We start from the raw sequence: 20,637 nt of genomic DNA, 5'->3' as shown, positions 1-20,637 counted from the left end.
AGGGAAAAAACCTCCCTGTGAGGCAGGCTGGCCCAGGAGCCAGACCACAGGTCTTTTATCAACAACTCAGCAAGCCAAGCTCTGCTAGGAATTCCGACATGGAAGCTTCTCAGGCAAAGTGGGAAGAAGGCAAGAGGAAGCAGAGAGGGGAGAAAGAGCTAAAATATTTTAACAGCTTCCATAAAACATTCTCCCAGGCTGATCCTCTCCTAGGGATCCAGTGTTCCACCACATTGGCCGGGGCTTCCATGGGATTGCCACCAGCAAGGACTCCTGGCACAGACTCCGGGAGGATGGAGAGGTCACTATAGAGCCACCACTCCTGGTTCCAGAGCACACCGTGACCCATCAGCACAGAGCACAGAGCCACGATGTGATTCCCACTCAGGAAATCTTCTCATGTGACTGAAAACAAACCAAACGTGCCAAGGGAGAATGAACAAAGGGTGGGGAGAGAAAAACTGCAAGCAGGGTGAGCCACCTCCTGTAGCGAGCTGCTCAGGTGTCACCACAGGGTGGTCCCACAACACCCACGCACTGAGCGCTCCAGGAGCCTCTGCAGACTTTGCTCCCTACTCCAAAGGCTCCTGGAGACCAGCCAGGCACACGTGTGCCCCCACTCCTGCCCTGAGAGGTTTGGGGTGCAGTGACCACAACCAGTGTGTGCCTGTGACAGCTCTGGAAGGGGCTCTTACCTTTCACCAGGACTTTGGGGACTTTCGTGTGGCTGGCACAGAAGGCACTGTACAGCTTGAACCGGTCAGCGTAGTACAGGAAGGATCCACCCAGGGAGAACAACACTTTCTGGGATTAAAGGGGGGAAAAAAGCATTAGTAAAAAGGCATTTAGTTACTCTGCCTTCAGCCAGGGCATCTGAAGCTTCCACCCAGCTTTTGGAGGACAGGACAATGCAGTTTGAGTGTGTTTGCACACCAGGACATCACTGCTGGAGTGAGCCCAGAGGAGGCTCCAGGCTGATCAGAGGGATGGAGCAGCTCTGCTGGGAGAGCTGGGATTGTTCAGCCTAGAGAAGAGAAGCTTCGGGGTGACCTCAGTGTGGCCTTGCAGTGCCTGAAGGGAGCCTGCAAGGAAGATGGAGAGAGACTCTTTATAAGCAGCTGGAGTGCCAGGACAAGGGGGAATGGCTTCAAACTAAGAGAAGAGTACGTTTAGATGGGATATTGGGAAGGAATTGTTCCCTGGGAGGGTGGGGAGGCCCTGGCACAGGGTGCCCAGAGCAGCTGTGGCTGCCCCTGGATCCCTGGCAGTGCCCAAGGCCAGCTTGGACGGGGCTTGGAGCAGCCTGGGCTAGTGGAAGGGGTGGAACTGGGGGATCTTTCAGGTTCCTTCCACCCAAACCATTCTGTGACTCCATGATTCGTCCACCAGGAAACAGGCCCAGCCCTGGTGTGTGGAGTCAGCCTCTGTAATCAGCATCATCAGCCAAGTCCCAGCCTGGAGGCAGCACTAACTCCACAGGGACTGGGCTCACAGCTCCAGAGCTGCATTTAAGAGCCTCACTGACCTCAGCAATGGCCAGAGGCCACAGAGAGGACTGGATGTGTCTGACCTTGCAATGGATCAAGGCACTGAGGAGCTGCAAGCAACCCTCATCCCTCACAAACACACCGAGGTGTTCACCTGCTTGGAGATGAGTTGGTGTTTGGGGTCAAACACAAACGCAGAACGTCTTGGGAACCAGACAGCACTTGGTGAGGGGCTGAGACCACACGTGGGCAGCTTGGGGACAGTGAGTGAGACAGGGAAGCAAAGTGCAGAACTGAAACCACAGAACTCCACATTTCCCAGTCTGCCTGCAGACAGGGCCTGGGCGCAGAAGTGAAAGCGAGCTCGGTGCAGCTGTTACGGGAAGAGCTGGAAGCAGCAGCACTCGGGAGAGCTCTCTCTGGAAGGCACTTCACTGGCACTCCTGTCTTGGAGCCCAGAGCACACAGGGGCCACAGAGGCTGCCTCCAGGAAAGAAGTGTCTCTGTGCTCTCTGTTAAGGGCACATTTCCCACCAACCAGAGCTGTGCTTTAGTTACAGGAGGGCAGTGGTCATGGCTGAGGCTCATGTTAAACAAACACCTGATGGCAAAGACAGTCATGCACAAAACCACAAATTCTTTCAACACTTCTTTCAGGGTTGTATGCTAGCTGAAGAGCAATCCCAGAGGAATTATTACTGTTGTTATTATTATTATTCATCTTGTCCTTTACCAAGGTGAGTGCTCAGAGCCAGACTGGAGTTCCCCAAAGGAAAAACATTCTGTCATCTCCTCGCCATGCCTCCAGAACCAGTACAACTGCATTAGAGACAAAATGAAATTTGTTTCCCCATTTCCCTGGGTTTTAAATGAAGTTTAAAGAGCTGCAGTTTACATTTCTACCTGTGAAGATGCACACCTGCTGAAAGCCAGGAGTATTTGCCACTATGGACTGAAAGTGCAAACACAAAATTTCATGTACTATTCTGATCTGTAGCCCGAGAGGGCTTCTGAACATGAGACTTGTCAGGACAAAGATTTTATGTAACTTTCCATTTCCAGCATTTCCTGACAGCTCAAGGCAAGAAATCTGGCAGAAGGGCAAGAATAGCACCAAAAAGCACATGGTTTCTAGTGCTCTATATGGCTAAATGTAGCATAAGCTACAACTGCAGCAGGATAATTTTTCAGCAGCACCAGCATCCGTTGAAAACTAATCTTAAATGGAAGGAGATGCAGGTTTTTACATGAGCAGTGGCAATAGTCAGAAAAATATGATGGAGAGCATTAAAGGTCTCCTCAAAATGTAAACAATGAGACAATACAAATAATGTGGTTTTATATATATAAAAGTAAACAATTATTACCTTAAATTGCTCAACTTTTTCAAGCTTTTCCAGGTCTGGAACCAGCCTTACTCCATCTTCCAGAGTTTTCAAGAACTCTACCTGGAATGCTACCATTTCAGTCAGATTCCCAAAGAGAACATCCAGCTAATAAAAGGAGAAAAAAAAAGAAAAGCAGAATGCTGAAAATATGACTTTGAGGCTATATTCTGTTTTCTAGAACTGCAGTAATTCTCAGTCCAATTGTATAACCAGGAATGGTGTCAGGAAAAAGCAAGCTGCAGACATTATTGAGCAGCACCTTGATGCTCTACTCAATCCATTGTTTGAAAGGAGTGGAATTAAGTGAAATTAATTTCAGACAAACAAGCCCAGCTGGGTGGGCAGAGTGGAGGGGCAGGCAAATAGTCTCTGGCTCAAGTGAAGGTCAACATACCTCATCTGGTGTGAGGAAGGTTTCTTTCTGTAGAGGCTTCAGGTATCTCTCCATCAGGCAATTTAAGTCCTACAAATTCAGAAGAAGATTCCCACGTTGGTCCCTCAGACTGCCTCTGGATATTTACTGAGGTGGCAAATGATGCTTACCCAATCTGAGAATTCTTCCTTTTTACACACAACATGAAACAGTTGGATTTCACACAATTTAAGACAGGAGAAGGAAGCATTTACACATTTCTAGTTAGAAAATCAATACCAGATCTCAGTGAGCAGTAACTGCGCACCAGCTAAGCCATTTCAAAACGACAGCCTCATCATCTGGAAATGCCTTATTTCAGGGGTTGCAGCTACATTTGAGGCACAGACTGCAGAATGGAATGCAAGCTCACCACCAGATACGCCCATGAAACACAGCCTGAAGGAGCAGAGAAGAACCAAGGGAGTTTTGCCGGGAAGCTGAGGCAAAAGCTTACCTTGACATAGGTGCGCTCGGTCTCCAGGAGCTCACAGATGACCTTCCTCAGCTTGTCTGCGTCCGTGAGCTGCCTCATGGTGCTCAGCTGGGGCCCTGCACAGTCCTGGGGGGGAGCACTGCAGTCAGAGGGGTTCATTTCATGCAGACTGCGACAGAAAGCAGCGACCTGCTCTGTGCTCTTTGGAGAGAAGGGAGAGGAAAGAGCAGTGGTAATACTTGAAATAAGAGCCAGAGGAACAGGGGGCTGAGAGGGGTTTGTGGCTGAGCAGCTGCAGCTTGGGGACTTTTTAACAGGCACTACAAGTGTCTATCCTGTCTCTCTGTGACTGGGGATAAAGGGAAAAAAAAAGGAGCTGCAGAATTCAAATTAACTGAAGTACTGTTCAACTCCATTCCTGGTTTCAGAGACACGTGAATTTTAATTAAAATAGGCTCGTCCAGCACTTAAGATTGAAGAACTCACAGAGAGGCCCAAGAACTGGGAACCAAAAATGCCTGTGCAAACAAAACACACACCCCAGCCCCCTGGCAGTTCCCCAATGTGGGCTGCAGCAGGCCTGAGAACAGCTCTGCTAACACAGGGCAGAAACCATCCACCCCGGGGTTTGGGGAAGCACAGCCATCGCAGCTAAAGCCTCTCCAGGCTCCAGCACAAGCTCTTTGGGAAAGCAGCTGTATCCCTGAGCTGTGTCTGGGAATGTGCCTCGCAGGGTGAACTTCCCTGGAAGTGTCATTTCCCAGAGCTGCTCCCTCTTGCTGCTTTCTTTAATATTTAATCAACTACCTATATATAAAGGCAGTTATCCTCACTTCACCCCCTCGTGTTAGATCATTCCCTCACATCTTTCATTACACTGAAAAGTTTGGAGCAGGAATAGTCTCTGGTGTCAGTGACGACAGCCCCAGGCTTCCAGGATTGCCAAGGCAGCCGTGGGCTGTGTCCATGCCTCCCAGAGACCTGGAGGGAAAAGAGCTGCTCCAGTGATCACACCTGATAATCCTGCCAGGGGATCTTAATCCAGGTTCAGTGATTTCCCAGCACTGCCTCTACAGCCCCCCAGTTCAGGAATTTCTCCACGGAAAGGGTGGCCAGGCACTGGCAGGGGCTGCCCAGGGAGGTGCTGGAGTCCCCATCCCTGGAGGTGTCCAAGGAAGGCCTGGAGGTGGCACTCAGGGCTCTGGGCTGGGGACAAGGTGGGGACTGGGGACAGGCTGGACTCCATGGTCTCAGAGGTGTTCTCCAACATGGCTAATTCTGTCATTCTGTGAAACAACTGACCCAAAATCAGCCTGTTCAAGCAGAGAAATGTGAAGAGAGCAGAGGGAAAAAAAAAAAAAACTAACAAAAGAAAAAAAGGGGAAAAGGAAAAGAAGAGAAAATAAAGCACATCCCCACCTTGCAGTTTGGAGACAAAGCTCTGCCTCTGGGACATCACTTCACTCCCACCCACTGGTAGTTGTGATCTCCACATTTTTTAAGCCATGCAATCTGCTCACACAGAGCTATTTCCTCTCTGTGCACCTACAATCCATGCTAGGACAAAGAAGGATTTCCCCCCCTTTCCTCAGAGGTCTCTTAGGGCCGCAAATGCTCCCCTGAGGTCCCACTGCACAGCACATGAGCAAAGATGCTCATTACACAAAGGATCATTTTTTCAGGACACAAGTGTAAGCCCGGAACTCATTGCATCTGACTTTGGCTGTCTGTACAAAAATGCCTCTTAAACACACTTCATTACAGGGAAAATATTCATCTTCAGTTTCTCAGGTTTAACTCAGATGTGGAAGAAAGTTGCAAGTTGACGGCAGGAGGAAGCAGTGAGTTGGACCAGCCCATTTCCACTCCCTCTGTCCCTGGCACGTGTCACTGAGATTTGAGATTTATTAGTCTTAATTACTCAATAATTCCTGTTACTTTTCAACAAGGTTCCACCTATACTCATTGTGCTCTTAAGTATAAAACACACCCAAACTTTTAGATTAGATCTGCATCAAACTTCAGCAGGTGTGACCTTGATCCCAACAGCCCCAAATCCACCAAGGGCAGCAGGTGAAAAGCCTGGCTCCAGCACAGGCTAAAACACCTTCCCAAGCTCCCTGCTCTGCTGGGAAGGCACAGAGAACTGCCAGCTCAGATATGATAACCTGAGCCTGCAGAGACCCAGGATAGGCAGGGTTTTTGCTCAGCAATGTTTGGCTTTGTTAGCACTATGATGCCTTTTCCTGGTCTTAAAATCAAGAGGCATACACGGTTAGAAGGGGAAAAGGGATTTTACCTTGGTATTTATTCTTAAGGATCCTTAGGTGTACACGTCCAGGTCATATGCATCGAGATGTACCCCACCGAGTCTTTCCCTGTGTCTCTCCTCTTCCCGTATCCCCCCAACATTGGGTATAACATTATAGGTTTTACTAATTAGCATATCTATCAAAGATTCCCCAATGAGAGGCTCAAGTGAGCCCCCTCTCCCCAAGGAATCTTCCCCTGGATGGTTCTATCTTGGTTTACAAAATATGTTCTGGAGAGGACCTTGGGGTCTGGGGCACACTGATCCCTAGCTACGAAGCTTCTAAAATGTTGAGTCTCTTAGCTTAACAAACAAGTCTAAGAATGTAGGCAAAAAGCACTAGGAATACAGAAGCTGTAAAAAGGTATAACAGGGGTATAAAAGAAAAGGCAAAAATCTTCATGGCATCAACTACTTGAGGCAGACGTGTCCAGTGGTGTTTTGCTTTGAGAACCTGAAGTACAAATAAATCCAGTTCCAATGCATAAAGCACAATCTGCAATCCATCCCCAAAATAAACCAAGCGTTTGAAGCAGTTCCTGCCTGCCACCCGGCAGATCCTGCCATCCTGTGCATGCTCCTGCAGGGAAAGATGGGTCACCCAGAAAGAGACCGAAAATCTGCTCCAGGCGTGAAACACCAGCTCAGCACTGAAGTTGAAGTAACTCGTGGAGGCATGTGGTGTGGCCCAGCAGGAGCAGTTACACCCATATGGCAGGAAGGAAGTGTGGAGGACTTCCCAAAGCCTTATCTCCACTTGTGCACGCTCAATAAATGGCTTGTGGGCTCCAGCCACAGCCAGCGCCGCCTCCCCACTGCCCGGCCCCACATCTCCTCGGGAACGGCCCACACAGCACTCACCCCTCACTCTTTGGACAAAGTCTCCAGCACAATCACGTTCACAAACCTGTTCTCTTGCTTGCTCACTGAACAAGCAGTTGTGGTGTGTGACCCCCAGTGAGCAGGGAGGTCTCCCAAGGTGTCTCCTCAAGGCTGAGGGCTCCTTGCCACCACAGAGCCCTGCTAAGTGATTACGTCTTGCTGAACTCTGAATTCTTAGCCAAGGCATATAAAGCACTGGCTGTGCAATATAACCCTTCAGACACAAACCACTGACCAAGTCTAGGACTAGAGCAGATCCACCTGCACCAAAACCCCTCTCTGAGCTTAGCAAACAACGGATCCTTTCTGACCCTCATCCCTCAGTGCAAGGTTGCAATAAATAACCAGGTGAGCCTTGCCATCAAGCCTTGTTAAACCACTGTCACAGAGACCAGCAAACGTGGTCACCTTACCAGTCCCTATCAATAAAAATATTGCTGCTTCTCTCCTAGAACTGAAATGCATGACTCCACCTGCAACAACTGCTGTGCTTCACCTCTGAGCACAATCCTGTCTACCCAGCATTCCCTTTAAAAAATCCTTTTCCAGACACAAAGCAGACACACATTGCACACGGGGGTCTTCAGGGCACAGCTATTTTGGTGAAAACTCTCAAGCAGATTTCACAAAAACCTCTCTGTCCCCATTTTCCCAGAGAAAGTGGATAGAGTAGGGAAGGTCTGGAATAGAAACAGATCCTTTTATCTCTCTGCACCAGCTCTGCCAGCAGTGACAATGACAACACTAAACCAGGATTTCTTTGGGAGAATTATGGCATCACACTTCAGACACAATCCTGCAGGCACTCCCTTCTAGCAAGCTGAAAATTAGACTGCAGGCTGCCACAACTGGACTGGAAAGCGGAGTTCACAAACACATTAACCCCTGCTCGGGAAGGGGCTCAGCGGAGGAGCCAGGCTCTCACATCCTTCCCGTGGAGGAGGATCAAGGACATTCACAACCACGGCGCTGCGGCCCACAGTGGGCAGCTCTGGCTGCCCCGTAGTTTTGAAAGCCATTCCCTGCTGTGTTTGCCACGCAAAGGCATCGAGGTGCCTGGCAGCAGGCAGCTCGCCCCTGGCCCAGCACAGAGCACCTCTGGGCAGCACACGCCAGGCAGCAGTGCCCTCCCAAACAAAGCAAGGCAAACTGCATCCTTTCAGCACCGCCAGCGCCCTGGCACGGCAACAAAGAGCCTCTGCAGGGCACACACGCTCCAGCTCAGCCTGCGATTCGGAACCTGCAAACTGAACGGCACGACAACCCCGTAATGCCGGTTCCGGAGCCCGTGCCCTCGGGTCTGCTCACCAGGTACAGCATTCGGTGCAGGGAGTCCCCGTCCCTAGCAGCGCTCCCGCTCCGCAGCTTTCGGCTCTCCCTCCAGAGCGCCGACATGGCCCGAGAGGCAGCGCTGCGGGGCTGTCACCGCTGCGGGGCTGTCACCGCTGCGGGGCTGTCACCGCTGCGGGGCTGTCACCGCGCCGGCCGCACAGTGCCACCACCGCACAGTCATCCCCGGCTGCTCCCCGCCGCTCTCCCGCTCCTCCCAGGCGCCCCGAGCTGCTCCCCGCCGCGTGTGAGCGGGGCAGGGCAGCGCCCACCTCCCCGCCGGCACAGCCTCCCCTCCCGTGCCATCTGCTCACCGCATCCACGGGATCCCGAGCCGGGCGAAGCCGGAGCTGGGCGCTGCTGGCGGAGGCAGAGGGGCTGGAGCGCAGAGGAGCAGCCGGGAATATCCGTGTGTGCTGCTGCGGCTCAGCACGAGCCCGCTGGCTGCGAGCGGCGCTGCTCGGGAATATCGAACAGCGGAATGGACACGGCACCCAATTAGAGCAACTTAAAAGAGCCGGTTCTGCCGCAGGGAAACCGACCCCGCAAATCCCCCTTTTAATCCTTTCACGTCTACTGCAACACGCTGAAGGTTTGGGGACTTATGCTGGTCTCGAGTAATGCAGCAGAGTGCAGCCGACCTACTTTTCTTGGAAAAAATCCCTCCAAGTGGCACAGGCATGCACACACAGAGCCCATCAATCATGCTCCCCAAGCACCACTGCTGCCCGGTAATTGGCCTTTACAGCCACAGGCAGATGTCTGCAGTTAGAAACAGGCAGAAACCAGTGTCCCACAGTAATTGTAACTGGTGACACTTCTTAAAACACTTCCCCAATTAAATTCCAAGGACCACGACAGGAGAAGAAAATACACAAAGGCTGATTTTGAGATTCAAAACAGCACCTATTTTAGCCTTTGGCAACCTGCAACATCAGGAACTTGCTCATACACTCAGTTTTCTGGGTACCCCCTTTGAACTTCAATATTGAAAAGGCCAAAACAAGCAGGTCACCACAGGGGCAAGTAACCACTGAAGAAATGACCCAGGTGTGAAACGTTTCTGATGTTCTGTTGAATAGAGGGCCATCCCCCCCGTTTCATAAACAAGCCTGAAAAGGTGGCAGAGAGCAGGCTTTCCTTCCCCCACTCTTCTCCCTCCCAGCTCTCTCCTCCCCTTCGCTCCTACATGAAATGGGCACAGAAAGGAAAGCCAGAAGCCCATCCCAGAGCAGAAGCCACTTGTAGAAAAGCTCAGGCCAGTGCCAGTTGCGTGGCTTAAGGAAAAGGGTTGCACCTGGAAAGCGCCTTGCTTGCTACCCTTCACACAGATGTCATCCCAAGAGATAAGAGGGTGAAATTAGATAGGGAGTGAGTCCAGAGAACAGCAGCTATCCCACACCACTGATACCTCGGCCCACCTTGGCAAAGGGTTTCCAGTGTTTTACCAGAACAGACACAGACACCTTATCTTCCCTTATTCTATATAATGGAATCATTACTTTGACAACAGCGACGGAGAAGAAAGCTCTGCATCACCAGGCCTTTAGGACATACAGAAGACAAGCTTCTCAGGAAGGGGAGGAATCCTCAGAGCTGCTGCTGTACCTCCAAATCCTTCAGCACCACCACAGCTCGGAGGCTTTTACAGATTAAGAAGCAAAAGCACCACTCCTAAGGAAACACACACCCACGTGCACACAATGCTGGTCTGGGGGAAGGGACAGAGGCAGCTGCAGCCAGGAGGAGGAGGGCGAGGAGGGAGGACACATTCCAGTGCCTCCTGTGTCACACAGCCCCCTGCCACCTGCCTGACAAAGGCAGCAGGGACCAAGCCCAGCTTTTGGTGGGATTTCCCCCCACTTACCTTCACACAAAGCCTGTGCTATGAGAGCAGTTGAATGTGGGCTGTGAGCACCTCGCTCCTCTCCTCTTCTCTTGAATTATTGATGCTCCCCTAGGATCTCTTTGCTGGCTGGAGAGCCAGGGAGCTTCCTGGGGAAGCTGGGAGCTGTCCCTCTCTGCAGTGCATGGCACAAGACACCCCAAAGGCTTTTTTGGGATCTCCAGCTCCTAATGCTGCCTCTGTGCTGGAAGGAGGGGAGCTCTGCATTTAGCTGGGGAGCTCTGATGCTGGAACATTCCCCTGCTGACCAGCGGTGAATGGATGGGAGTGCTGCTTTAGCCAAGGAGGGCAGAAAAACAAAGGGAGTCTCCCCTGAGCTCCACCATCCAAGGCTGGGAGCTGTGGCAGCAATGGGATAAAGGGGAACGTGGCACGAGGGCAGAGCCTTCCCCTTCCCACATACAAAAATAGCCCCTGTGAAACAGCCTTGAGGACACCACCTTAATCTTCTGTGCCATAATCCCAGGAGCATGGAAAGGTGTGGGAGTGCATGGACAGGAAAACAACTTGGTTTTTCTCCTCGCTGTGTGTGACTTCCCATGGGGAAACGTACATTGCAAGAATCTTTCCTTCCCATGCACATCAGCTTTCCCAAGCACACAGAAAAGCCAAGGAATTAGGAAAATCCTCAGCTGAGCTTTTCTTCTTCCCCACTGCCATATACTGGAATTTTCTATAGGCACCGCAGGATAATTTGGGGGTTTCTACAGTCAGCAAGGAAGGCGCTGAGTACAGAGCAGGGACAGCAGCATCCCTGAGCTTGCCAAACTGTGTAGGTTAGATATATTCCATAGGTACTCATGTCCTTTATTTGTGGGAGAACAATTCAAGCAGTTTGAAACAGAAAAAATAAAGCCTCACTCCTCTTCACCCCACACAAATACAGAGCCATATTTCTGTATCCCAAAAGGAAACACGCAGTGATGTCAACATTTCATTGCCAGACAGGCAGAAGCTCCTCCCGTTGGAAGCTGGGAGTTACTCCTCCAGGATGGAATATTAAGCATTAAAGCTGCTAACACCCATTTCTCAGTTTGACTAAATCTGCTGAGCTGCAGAGCTAATCGGGTAATCCTTACGACTTGTGCAGGTAATTACAGCTCTGAGCATCCAGGAGCCAAGAGGCAAAACCCCCCAGCCTGTGCACAGCTCAGCAACAGAAAGCCCTGGAAAACCCATGGAGAGCACTGATTCCCCAGCAGCCACGTGCTGTGCTCAGTGCCCTGCCACAGCTTCCTTTGACAGAACAGACTCTGCTCAGAGCATATGAAAATCCCACATATTTACAGTTAGAAATCCCAAACTATCAACAAACACCTCCACTCACTGAAAAAGAAATTTACAGGCAAAAATCCCAAACTATCAACAAACATTTCCACTGACTGAAGAAGTAATTGTTTGCACTTACAAGAAAAAGTTCCTCAATAAAACCTTTGTGAAACAAACTCTGTGAGTAATCACCTTCTCTGTGAGCATTGCGTGTTTTCCCTTATCTGACTTCCACTGTCTGGCTATCAAGGGACAAAACTCCAGGCTAGAGTGACACCAGGGATCAGGAAACGAGAGGCCAAGGTCTTTTCCTTCCTTTCTCTGCAGTAGAGCAGCAAGGGGCCAGCCCAGAGCTCACTACAACACATCTTGGTTAAAATAGGAGAGAAAACACGCACAGAGAGAAAACACCAACAAACTGAGATCCAGTTCTCACTAGAACTGTGAAGAAAAGTAGCTGTAAGATCTCACCATCACCTACATCACAAATACCTAAAAGCAATCAAGATAACCTCGCTGGATTGTGCCTCAGAAGCCACCGATCATCACCCACTGTCACCGAGTGTGAACCACCAACCACTGCGGAAGGTCCCTCAATCGATGGCAATTAGCAACCCATTTGCACAAGCTCTTAGCTATAACTGCAGAGTTTGGCTTCAGTTTAAGGCAGATTGGCCATGGCTGGTTTGAGGTTAGAAATCTGCATGTGAGCTGCGCTAGTACTTTAAGGAAATGCAGTTTAACTTACGTGTGTCATAAGCCTAGAGACAAGAAAGAATGAGAAATCCTAATGATCCACGTGGTGCAGTGGAGCTGTTCTGGGGATGGAAGTGATAACCAGCCCATTTTAAAACTGTGTGGGGTCATTATCACAAGGTACTGAGGATGTGGACCCACCCTGGAAAAAAGGCACAAGTCTCGCTGAAGAGGCAGCAGGTGACTGCCACAATCAAAGTTGTGCCTTGTTCCATTCAGGATCATCCATAAACACCTTCCAAGAAAAACCAGCGTTTTCGCAGGAAGGGTGCTCCAGTCTGGCTGCTCTCGCTGTCGGGTGAAAATTGAACCTCCTCACCTTGCTCATCTTGTCGGCCTCGTCCGATGACTCCAGGTCCTGCGCTTCCGCCTCCTCCGGGGCCGCCTCGGCGGAGCTGTCGGGGTCACTGCAGAGGGAGTGCCCTGCCAAGAGTGACACGGGTGTGAAAACACAGCCAGAATTCCCCAAAATCCCCAAGAAAGGCTGGGAGCAACCATGGAATTCCTGTGGAACACGAGCACATTCCAACAGGAGGTTGTGCCACAGGCACCCAACGACCTCCGAGGAGGGTTTGCAGCACAGCTTTAAGGACAGGTGTAAAAACAAAGGGGTTATGACCAGACATCATTTCACTGGTGTAGGTTATGGTCTTCATGGGGTTCAGTCGGGACGGGTGGACGGTGACGGAGACGAAGAGATCTCTATAGGCAGGTCTTGGGACACAGTCGGTTTATTGTAAAGGGCGTGGGTATTGGGGCACTGCTCAGAGCTGGTAGACTTCAGCTCTGAGCAGGCCCAAGAGAGCAAGAGAGTGAACGGGTGAGAGAGAGAGAGAGAGGGTGTAAGAGCGAGAGTGGAAGTAGAAGTAAGAGCAGGAGTAAGGAAAGGAATGGAAGAGAAATGTCTGAAGTCCTGGTTACAATACAATAAATCATCTTCTGTACTGAATATTCTAATTGTCACTAACCAATCTAATACAAGATACAAATCCTATAGCATTTACATACAGCCTATAAGAGTTCTTATATTACCATAGAGTGTTACATCTTAACTTCTAAAAACTACTCTTTGGACCCCTTCTGCTGAGCTAGTAGGGTCTGCTCTGACCCTTGGACCTGTTTGCAAGCAGAGGGTATTGTTCCATCAAGAGGGGATTATCTTCAGTCGGCCATACCATTGTTTTCTAGTTGTTCAGTAACTAAGACTTGGTATTTCAAAAGTAGCTTTCATTTCGATGTTGCCTGTAGTTTTCATATTCCCAAAATCTTTTGTCAGGCAATCATATTTACAAGGCTTTCCTGTTTCATCTTCCCCAACACACTGGGAACTACAGATTCAGAGATAAGGCTGAAATGTCACACTGAAATTCTGACATGCAGCATTCATTGCTTGGCTGGTGAGCAGTGCCAAGGACCTTTCCACCCCAGTGGTTTCACATGGAAACTGCGGTAAGCAGCTCTTGGTGCTGGCCAGCCAGCCATGGCTCAACGTGGGACATTTCTGGCCTGACACACTCACTTGCTGAGAAAACAAACCCAATTTCAGGAGTTTTTAGGCGTCAGGACCCAGTGTTCAGCTGCTGTTCAGGCAAGCTTTTAAACCCCATTATCAAAAACAATTTGCATGACTGTGCAAGATTTCCACTTCGTTATGTCCAGAGATAATCCGGAAAAACCAGAATTCTGGAAATAAATTCAGAACATATTCTGCACGCTGGGATGGAGCCAAGTTGGGCATCGAGGAAATGGAAAGGACATAAAAGGTAGCTCAGAGCTCAGGCCCCTCTTCTGAAAAGGGAGGGTTTGCCTTGGAAAGAGATGTGCCTGGAGGGGTTCTTTGGCAACCCAGAATCTAGTGGAAGAAGGGGTATTTTCTGTAAGAAGTTCCGTTTTCTGAGCCTTGCCCAGATCTTATAAAATCTCACTATCAGCTTTCTGCTCTCCCTATTAACTTGTGAAAAAGAATTCTTAAACCCCTCGAGGTATCCGTTTCAAAAACCAGAGAAGATAAGTGCTGTGTGCCATAATTTGTGTGGGGCAGTCGTGTTTTTTCACTGCAATTAGTTTCCCTTCTCAAACTGTGTGAAATGCACCTTGCAGCTGCTTCTCAGCCAAAACCAAGGCAATAATATTTGTTCATATTACTTTTAAGCCACCCCTTTATCTTTTCCTGCAACTTAAGCCCCATTTAACCTGTTTCGTGCACTTTCACCAAGCAGACAGGAATCTTTCACACAGCACGTGTACTCAGGCTGTTTCTGATGCCTTTGGCCACCACGGAGGTGAGCAGGTTTATCTACTGCTCGTTAACTGCAGTCAGAGCAACAAAGCTGCCCCTGCCCATTAATTCCTCCCAGTTACTGCCCCACTTCTGTCAGGATCGTTCCATCACCTGCTTTTTACCCTGCGAATCCTTATTTAGCTCTGCCAGGAGAATGTGCTGCTTTCCTTCTTCCTGACCACTGCCACTTGCTGCCTTCACAGGACATTAAGGAATGAGAAGGGGAAATCCAAAAAAGCAGCAGGAAAAGGGGGTCAAAACCCTGTGGCCCCAGCACAGAGGGAGGGCACAGGAGCCCCCAGGCTGCCTCAGCAGTGTCATACCTGTGACAGTGTGACCAACGCCTATCAAATAACTCCCACTTGTGGCTACAACCAGCAAAACAGAAGGAAGTTTTATATCACAGGAGCAAAGGTGCTGGGGCTTAAAGGCCTGGAGAATCATGGAAAGCTTCAGCATCAGCCCAACACTTGGCTATAATTTTCCACAGCTGCTGTTTCCAGTCTGCAGGACTGGTGTAACTCAAGATTTTAAAATGAGACTTCCACGATGTGTGGTACCTCTCTTAAAGCCTCCTTCTTGCTGCTGGCCTAGATGTTTATTCACTACTATTTATATATTTATTTACTACTATTCACATATTTATTTATTATTATTACTATTTGTATATTTATTTCAATGCAGCTCTGCCAGCTGCAGCACAAAGCTCCCAAGTGTGCACCCTGCTAACACAAAATACAAACCAGGAATCCTGCACCTCAGTGCCCAGGCTTCAAAAAAAAAACCCAATAGCATCTATTTGGGCAGTTTAACAGCAGTTTCCTTAATCCCAACGCTTCCAGGGAATGGCCCCGTTATGACAACAGAATACCTCGCTGAAGAGGCTCTGTCGTCAAATGCAACGTTTTTGACAGGAGTTGTTAGGGAATGGTGTCTCACATTAAATTTTTATTTAAGGTGACATTTCCCCTGTAAATCCGCAATAGAACAGAGTATGTGCTTCTTTCGTCCTTGCAGAAGAATTGTGGTTAGCTCTGAACACTGAACTATGACAGGAGCGCGTGCCCTGGGACGCCGGGAATGAGGGATTTCCACGGGGAAATCGGGAGCACCAGCCTCGCCTCCTGCAGGTCCAGGCCGCCAGAGGGCGAGGCAGCACGGCAGGAATTTGGGGAACTCGTGATGAAAAATGAATTCTTATCCCAAACCCCTCCGGTGGCTGCTGCAGGAAGTGCACCGGAATTGCTAAATCAAGCACTGAATGAGAACAGTGCTACGGAAGGTCTGAAAGCAGCCGTCAGCCTCGTGAAACTAATCCTGAAGAAATTGACCTGAAGGTCACTGCTGGCCTCAGCTGGTTCTGAAATCCAAACTATACTCAGTCCAAGGAGGCCTGTGATGGACGAGGATGGAATAAAAAATAGTGGCCGTTCTAACACTGCAGCAGAAGTTTGTTGCAGTTTCACAGCACAGATTTAGCCTGTGTGTTAATAACTCCAGCCTCTGGCTGCTTTCTGAGTGACAGAAGAGCAAACTCCCTAAAACACCCACGTGCTCCCTGTCGAGGGGGACTGATACACCCATTCCAAGCGGAGGGGGCACTTTATTTTTTTCAGTCTGTATCCATTCTGCGTGGTGATTTATAAGCTTCACATTATCCCCCATGCTAAAGATCTCCAAAATACAGCGGCATGCAAAGCCTACACCTCAGAGGCTCTGCTCCACAGTGAAAAAAGGGAGTGAATTGTGGGGAGACCACAAACAAATATGGGTACTACTCCCATTCCCAAATCCCCTTCTAACAGCAGAGTACCTTCCTGACGATCTGGGGGAGATCCAAGGCTGTGTTCCCAGCTTTCAGCCTCTCATTCCCTGCTCTGAGGGGAGCAGAATGGGCAGGCAGAACACTCCTCGTGGAGAGGGGAGACAGAGCCCACTGATCCTTTTAGGCAATAAGGAAAACCTGCTCCAGACAGAACCAGAGCTAATCCTCCTCAGCCAAATTTATGCAGGCTGTGTTAGCAGGAGAGAACCCAGAGCCAGGAAAAGCAATAATAGATGAAAGGAACAGAACCTGTGGCTCTGCAAAGGCAGCGCTATTCCACGGGGAAAGCATCCATCGTGCCCACGATGGCAGCTCACATCAGTCAGAGATCTAAAACTCAAGGTCACCTCCAGATTAACCTGTTAAGCAAACACAATGAAGTAAGCACGGCCACAGGGCTGATTTGCAGCTCCAGCTCAGCACGTGCAAGAGAGCTGCGGATGATGAAAGAGCTGTGAGAGACATCGGATTTAACAGGAGCTCTGGCAGACGCTCCAGGAAGGCCAACTCCCAGAAACACAGCCCTGCTTTGCTCCTCTAGACCTCCCACTGAGCAGCAAGGCACCAGGAAAGCTTCCTTAAAAAAAAAAAAGTAACACATATCTTTCATATTTTGAAAATACACAATATAATTTGCCTCATCCAGAAATAAAATGTACCCCTTGCTGCCTTCACAGCTGATGAAGAATTGCTAGTGAAGAGGATACTGCTAAGACACCAGCATGATCCTACAACCAGAGGCTGGGTTCCTGGAGAATGGATGTGTCCACAGGTGCTGTGTGCCTGCTGGCCCTCTGACCCTGAGGAGAGGGGGCTGCACTGCCCCAGGGCCACGGACAGAATCTGTGTCCTATAAATAAAGCATTCAGCAGAAATCATGGAGCTGATGTGCCCAGCCAGCCAAACTGCCTGGAATCAACAAGGACACAAATAAATAGGTCAGTGGGTGTTTCATACTTGACTGCTCTCTGCAAGAAGCTGTGGAGCCAAGAACAAAAATCTAGGATACAGCCACAATATCCCAAATAAGAGCACAGACCCCTTTCTAAACATCACGTGGATCCCACTTTAGGTAGCGGGTCCCTGACAAAGCACAGGAGCAGAAGAGGAAAGGCTTCAGTACAACACTGTGTTCTACAAACACCTGAATAGAGGGAAATGGGTGGGGAAAATCACCTGCTGCCCAATCACACACTTGGGTGCAGAGACCTGACTGCACTCCCACCTCGGGCTAAGCCATCCCAAATTATTTCATGTGGCAACTACGGGCGCTTCCAGAAGCCGCCAGGGACACCCGCACTTCTCCTGCTGGCCGAAGAAATATTCCCCTCCCTTTGCGGGGGGAACAGAGGCAGATCCCAGCCCAGCATTCCCTGTGTTTAGAAGGAACGGGAACGTTCAGGAGGGAGGTGGTTTGTCCCAGCAGGCACTTCACGTGCTCTCAGGAAAGCAGGAGCTGTTCCACGCCACTGCCCAGCCCTGGAGGAGCTCACAAAGGAGACCAGGCAGGACTGGAGCTCAGGGCAGCACAAAGGAAGTGTGGCTGCAAAGCAGCAGGGGTGGCGATGGTGCTGAAATGTCCATCAGCCACATCCGACCTCTTCCTTTCCCACACAGTTATTACAAAGGATGGGCTCCTGGGACACTGCACTGTCCCACCCTCAGCAAGGGAAAGGAGCCCTCAAAGACCCTCAAGATCACGATGCAGGGATGGCAGTGGCAGAGAAGCTGCTTGCTGGGACCCGCTGTGGAGCCCCCATGTCCCGGGATGTCCCTGCTCTGCTCAGGAATCACTGAAATCAGGAATCATCATGTGAACACAAATGCCAGCTCCCAACCCTCTGCTCCCAGGGCAGACACCTCAGGGAAAAGCTGAGCTACGAGGACCCAGCATTCAGGGTTTCAGTGAAAAATCACAGGCAAGGACAAGAGGCTTGTGAAAAGCTGGTGTTGAGTAGGAAATGGGGGCATCTTGTGGCCAGCTATGGAAATGTACAAGACTACCTCGATTTTCCAGCACAAAAGACTAACTGGGAAAACCTCCATGAAAATTAAAAGGAGAATATGGCTTGAAAATGTTGAATTTTAACTGCCTGTCCAGGTTTAGTCCACATCTTACATGAGGTTGCTTTTAGCAGTCCCCTCAGAGGGATTTGCAGTAAGCTGTTTGGAAGCTTTTCTTGCTCCCTCTTTTCCACCTGCTATGAATATCACACTCCCCAAAGCCAGTCTCAGCTCAGAATAGTTTTGATTAGCTAGAAACTACTTCATTTTGGTAATTCCACTGATTTTTCCTGTATTTTAAATGATTCAAAAAAACTGAAGCAAGAGGTACACCCAGTGTCCTCTTCTGTTGTAAAATCCAGAGGAGCATGTAGAAATTCGAGAAGCCAAACTCCTGGCAAAGAATTCCCAGTTGCTATAGATGAATCTTCTGCCAGCTGGGTTCTCTGAGCAGGGCAGTGTCATGAGCAGGAATGTCCCTCCCCATGGCAGTGTGCTGTGGGATCACCTGGATATGTCAGGCTGTAATGTCAATCCCTGTCTTTAGCTGTTTTAAAAAGTCCCTGTGAGTTATTTGTGCATCTCATCAAACACACAGAGCCCCTGTGCTCCTGGCTGACCCCAGAGAGGGTGAATCACAGAGCCACAAAATACCCTGAGCTGGAAGGGCCCCACAAGAATCATCCAGTCCAACTCCGGCCCTGCCCTGCACCCCAACAGCCCCACCCCGAGCATCCCTGGCAGCGCTGTCCAAACGCTCCTGGAGCTCTGGCAGCCTCGGGGCCGTGCCCGTTCCCTGGGGAACCTGGGCAGTGCCCAGCACCCTCTAATGTTCAACACAAACCTCCCTGGCACACCTCCAGCCCTTCCCTGCCACTGTCACAGAGAGCAGAGATCGGAGCTGTCCCTCCGGAGGAAGTTGCAGACCCCAATGAGACTCCCCTCAGTCTCCTCTGCTCCAGCTGAACATTCCAAGTGCCCTCAGCCACTCCTCGTGTGGCCCCTCCAGACCCTTCACCATCCTCGTGTCCCTCCTTTCGACACTCTCCAACAGCTTGAGACCTTTCTGACGTAGTGGTGCCCCAAGCTGCACACAGAATGCTTCTCCCTCTTCCTCCCCATGCCACGTGTAGATCCTGTGGGCAAATCCTGAGCTCCCTAGAAGGGAGCAACTGGTTCTGTGACTGTCTGTGGGCACAGCCAGAGGATGTGAGGTGCCTTTGGCAATGACACACATGTCACAGCCCAACTGCAAGCACAGCCATCCTTCAGGGGTACCCCTGTGACCCCTCACAGCTTCCAGAGCCCCCCAGGACCATCTGCCCAGTTCAGGCTGGAACTCCCCTCCCTCCCACCATGGGATCTGCACACAGGGATGATGCAGGAGTCCTCCTGGTGATTTCTGTCCTGAAGCCATACCTTGGCTGCTCGCAGCGAAGGCCAGGGCGCCGTCCCCGGGCTCCGAGGGGTTCTCCGGGCGCCGCGGGGGCGGCTGGCGCAGCCGCTGCCCCTCCTCCAGCTCAGGGTGGGTGCGCACGGTGAGGCACAGCGAGGGCTGCACCAGGGCGTCCTTCAGCAGCGCCAAGTCCAGCTCCTCGGCAGCTCTCTGGTTGATCTCCACGACTTCATCGCCAGCTTTCAGGCCTGTGACACAGAGGAACAGGTCAGACTCACACAGCCGTGCTCCCCACAGACACCGAGGAGCTCTGCCGGGTGTTTATCTCTAGACACAATCATTAATGACTGCAAATGTCGCTGAGATTTGATGGACTTTGTGAGATCCGCTGTCTGGCTGCTCCTCCAGTGCCACCTTAAGAGCAGAGTGTCCAGGAGTCCCTCACTACCTGCCAGCAACAATTTATCCCCTTTTTCCTCACGGCACAGACCTGTGCCACGCTGCACCCTACACAACACAGGCCTCCCCTGCGACCCTTCCCAAATGCCGTGGCAGCACACACATCTTCAAAAGGCAGATCTGAGCCCTTGCTAAGTTAGTCATGGCTGTTTTCCAGCCTGATTCCAGGAGTTATTTATAGCAGCAGTGCCCCAGGGAGAAGGGGGTGTGCAGGGAAGCAGCTGACTCCCGCTCCCCGGGATGCTGAGGGACAGTGTGCGGCCCTCCGAGGTGACACAGGAACCCTGACCTTCCCCACGGCCAGCCGGGCCCTCCCTGACCAGCAACAGCGAGCTGGAGTGGGGTTTCATCCCCAGTAATCCCCAGGGCCAGGCAGGCAGCAGCACACCAGGAACAGCAGTGCCGAGAGCCCCGGCTGTTGGATCATCCCCGTCTCCATCCTTGCATTTACAGGGACGAGAGCTGGAATTTACAGCGACCAAAGAGTAGGGGTGAC

General features: G+C 50.6%; 2 protein-coding genes across 11 annotated transcripts in view; both read right to left on the bottom strand.

Annotated features, from left to right (window-relative positions):
* Positions 1–4,882, bottom strand: part of LOC125321893 (claudin-17-like) — a 51,578-nt gene extending 46,696 nt beyond the window's left edge. Inside the window, exons 1-2 of the mRNA XM_048295311.1 lie at positions 4,844–4,882; positions 2,136–2,137 (exon numbers count right to left, since the gene is read on the bottom strand). The gene's annotated coding sequence lies outside the window, so the exon portion shown is untranslated. The remainder of the gene's footprint in view (positions 1–2,135; positions 2,138–4,843) is intronic.
* The window catches only part of TIAM1 (TIAM Rac1 associated GEF 1), a 159,135-nt gene that overhangs the window by 10,067 nt on the left and 128,431 nt on the right, over positions 1–20,637 (bottom strand). For 7 of the 10 annotated variants that reach the window (XM_048295306.1, XM_048295305.1, XM_048295304.1 and 4 more), the window contains 6 exons: positions 19,706–19,930; positions 12,496–12,599; positions 3,745–3,924; positions 3,270–3,338; positions 2,855–2,980; positions 696–804 (listed from right to left, as the gene is read on the bottom strand). In XM_048295306.1, the coding sequence (XP_048151263.1) occupies positions 696–804; positions 2,855–2,980; positions 3,270–3,338; positions 3,745–3,924; positions 12,496–12,599; positions 19,706–19,930 (813 nt within the window). Of the gene's footprint in view, positions 1–695; positions 805–2,854; positions 2,981–3,269; positions 3,339–3,744; positions 3,925–8,224; positions 8,402–12,495; positions 12,600–19,705; positions 19,931–20,637 lie in introns of those variants that run through there. The other 3 variants (XM_048295299.1, XM_048295307.1, XM_048295308.1) reach the window with 3 other exon arrangements.

Source organism: Corvus hawaiiensis, chromosome 2 (genome assembly GCF_020740725.1).
Source record: "Corvus hawaiiensis isolate bCorHaw1 chromosome 2, bCorHaw1.pri.cur, whole genome shotgun sequence".
Taxonomy (NCBI): Eukaryota; Metazoa; Chordata; class Aves; order Passeriformes; family Corvidae; genus Corvus; species Corvus hawaiiensis.
This window is presented reverse-complemented; position numbering and strand designations above follow the sequence as displayed.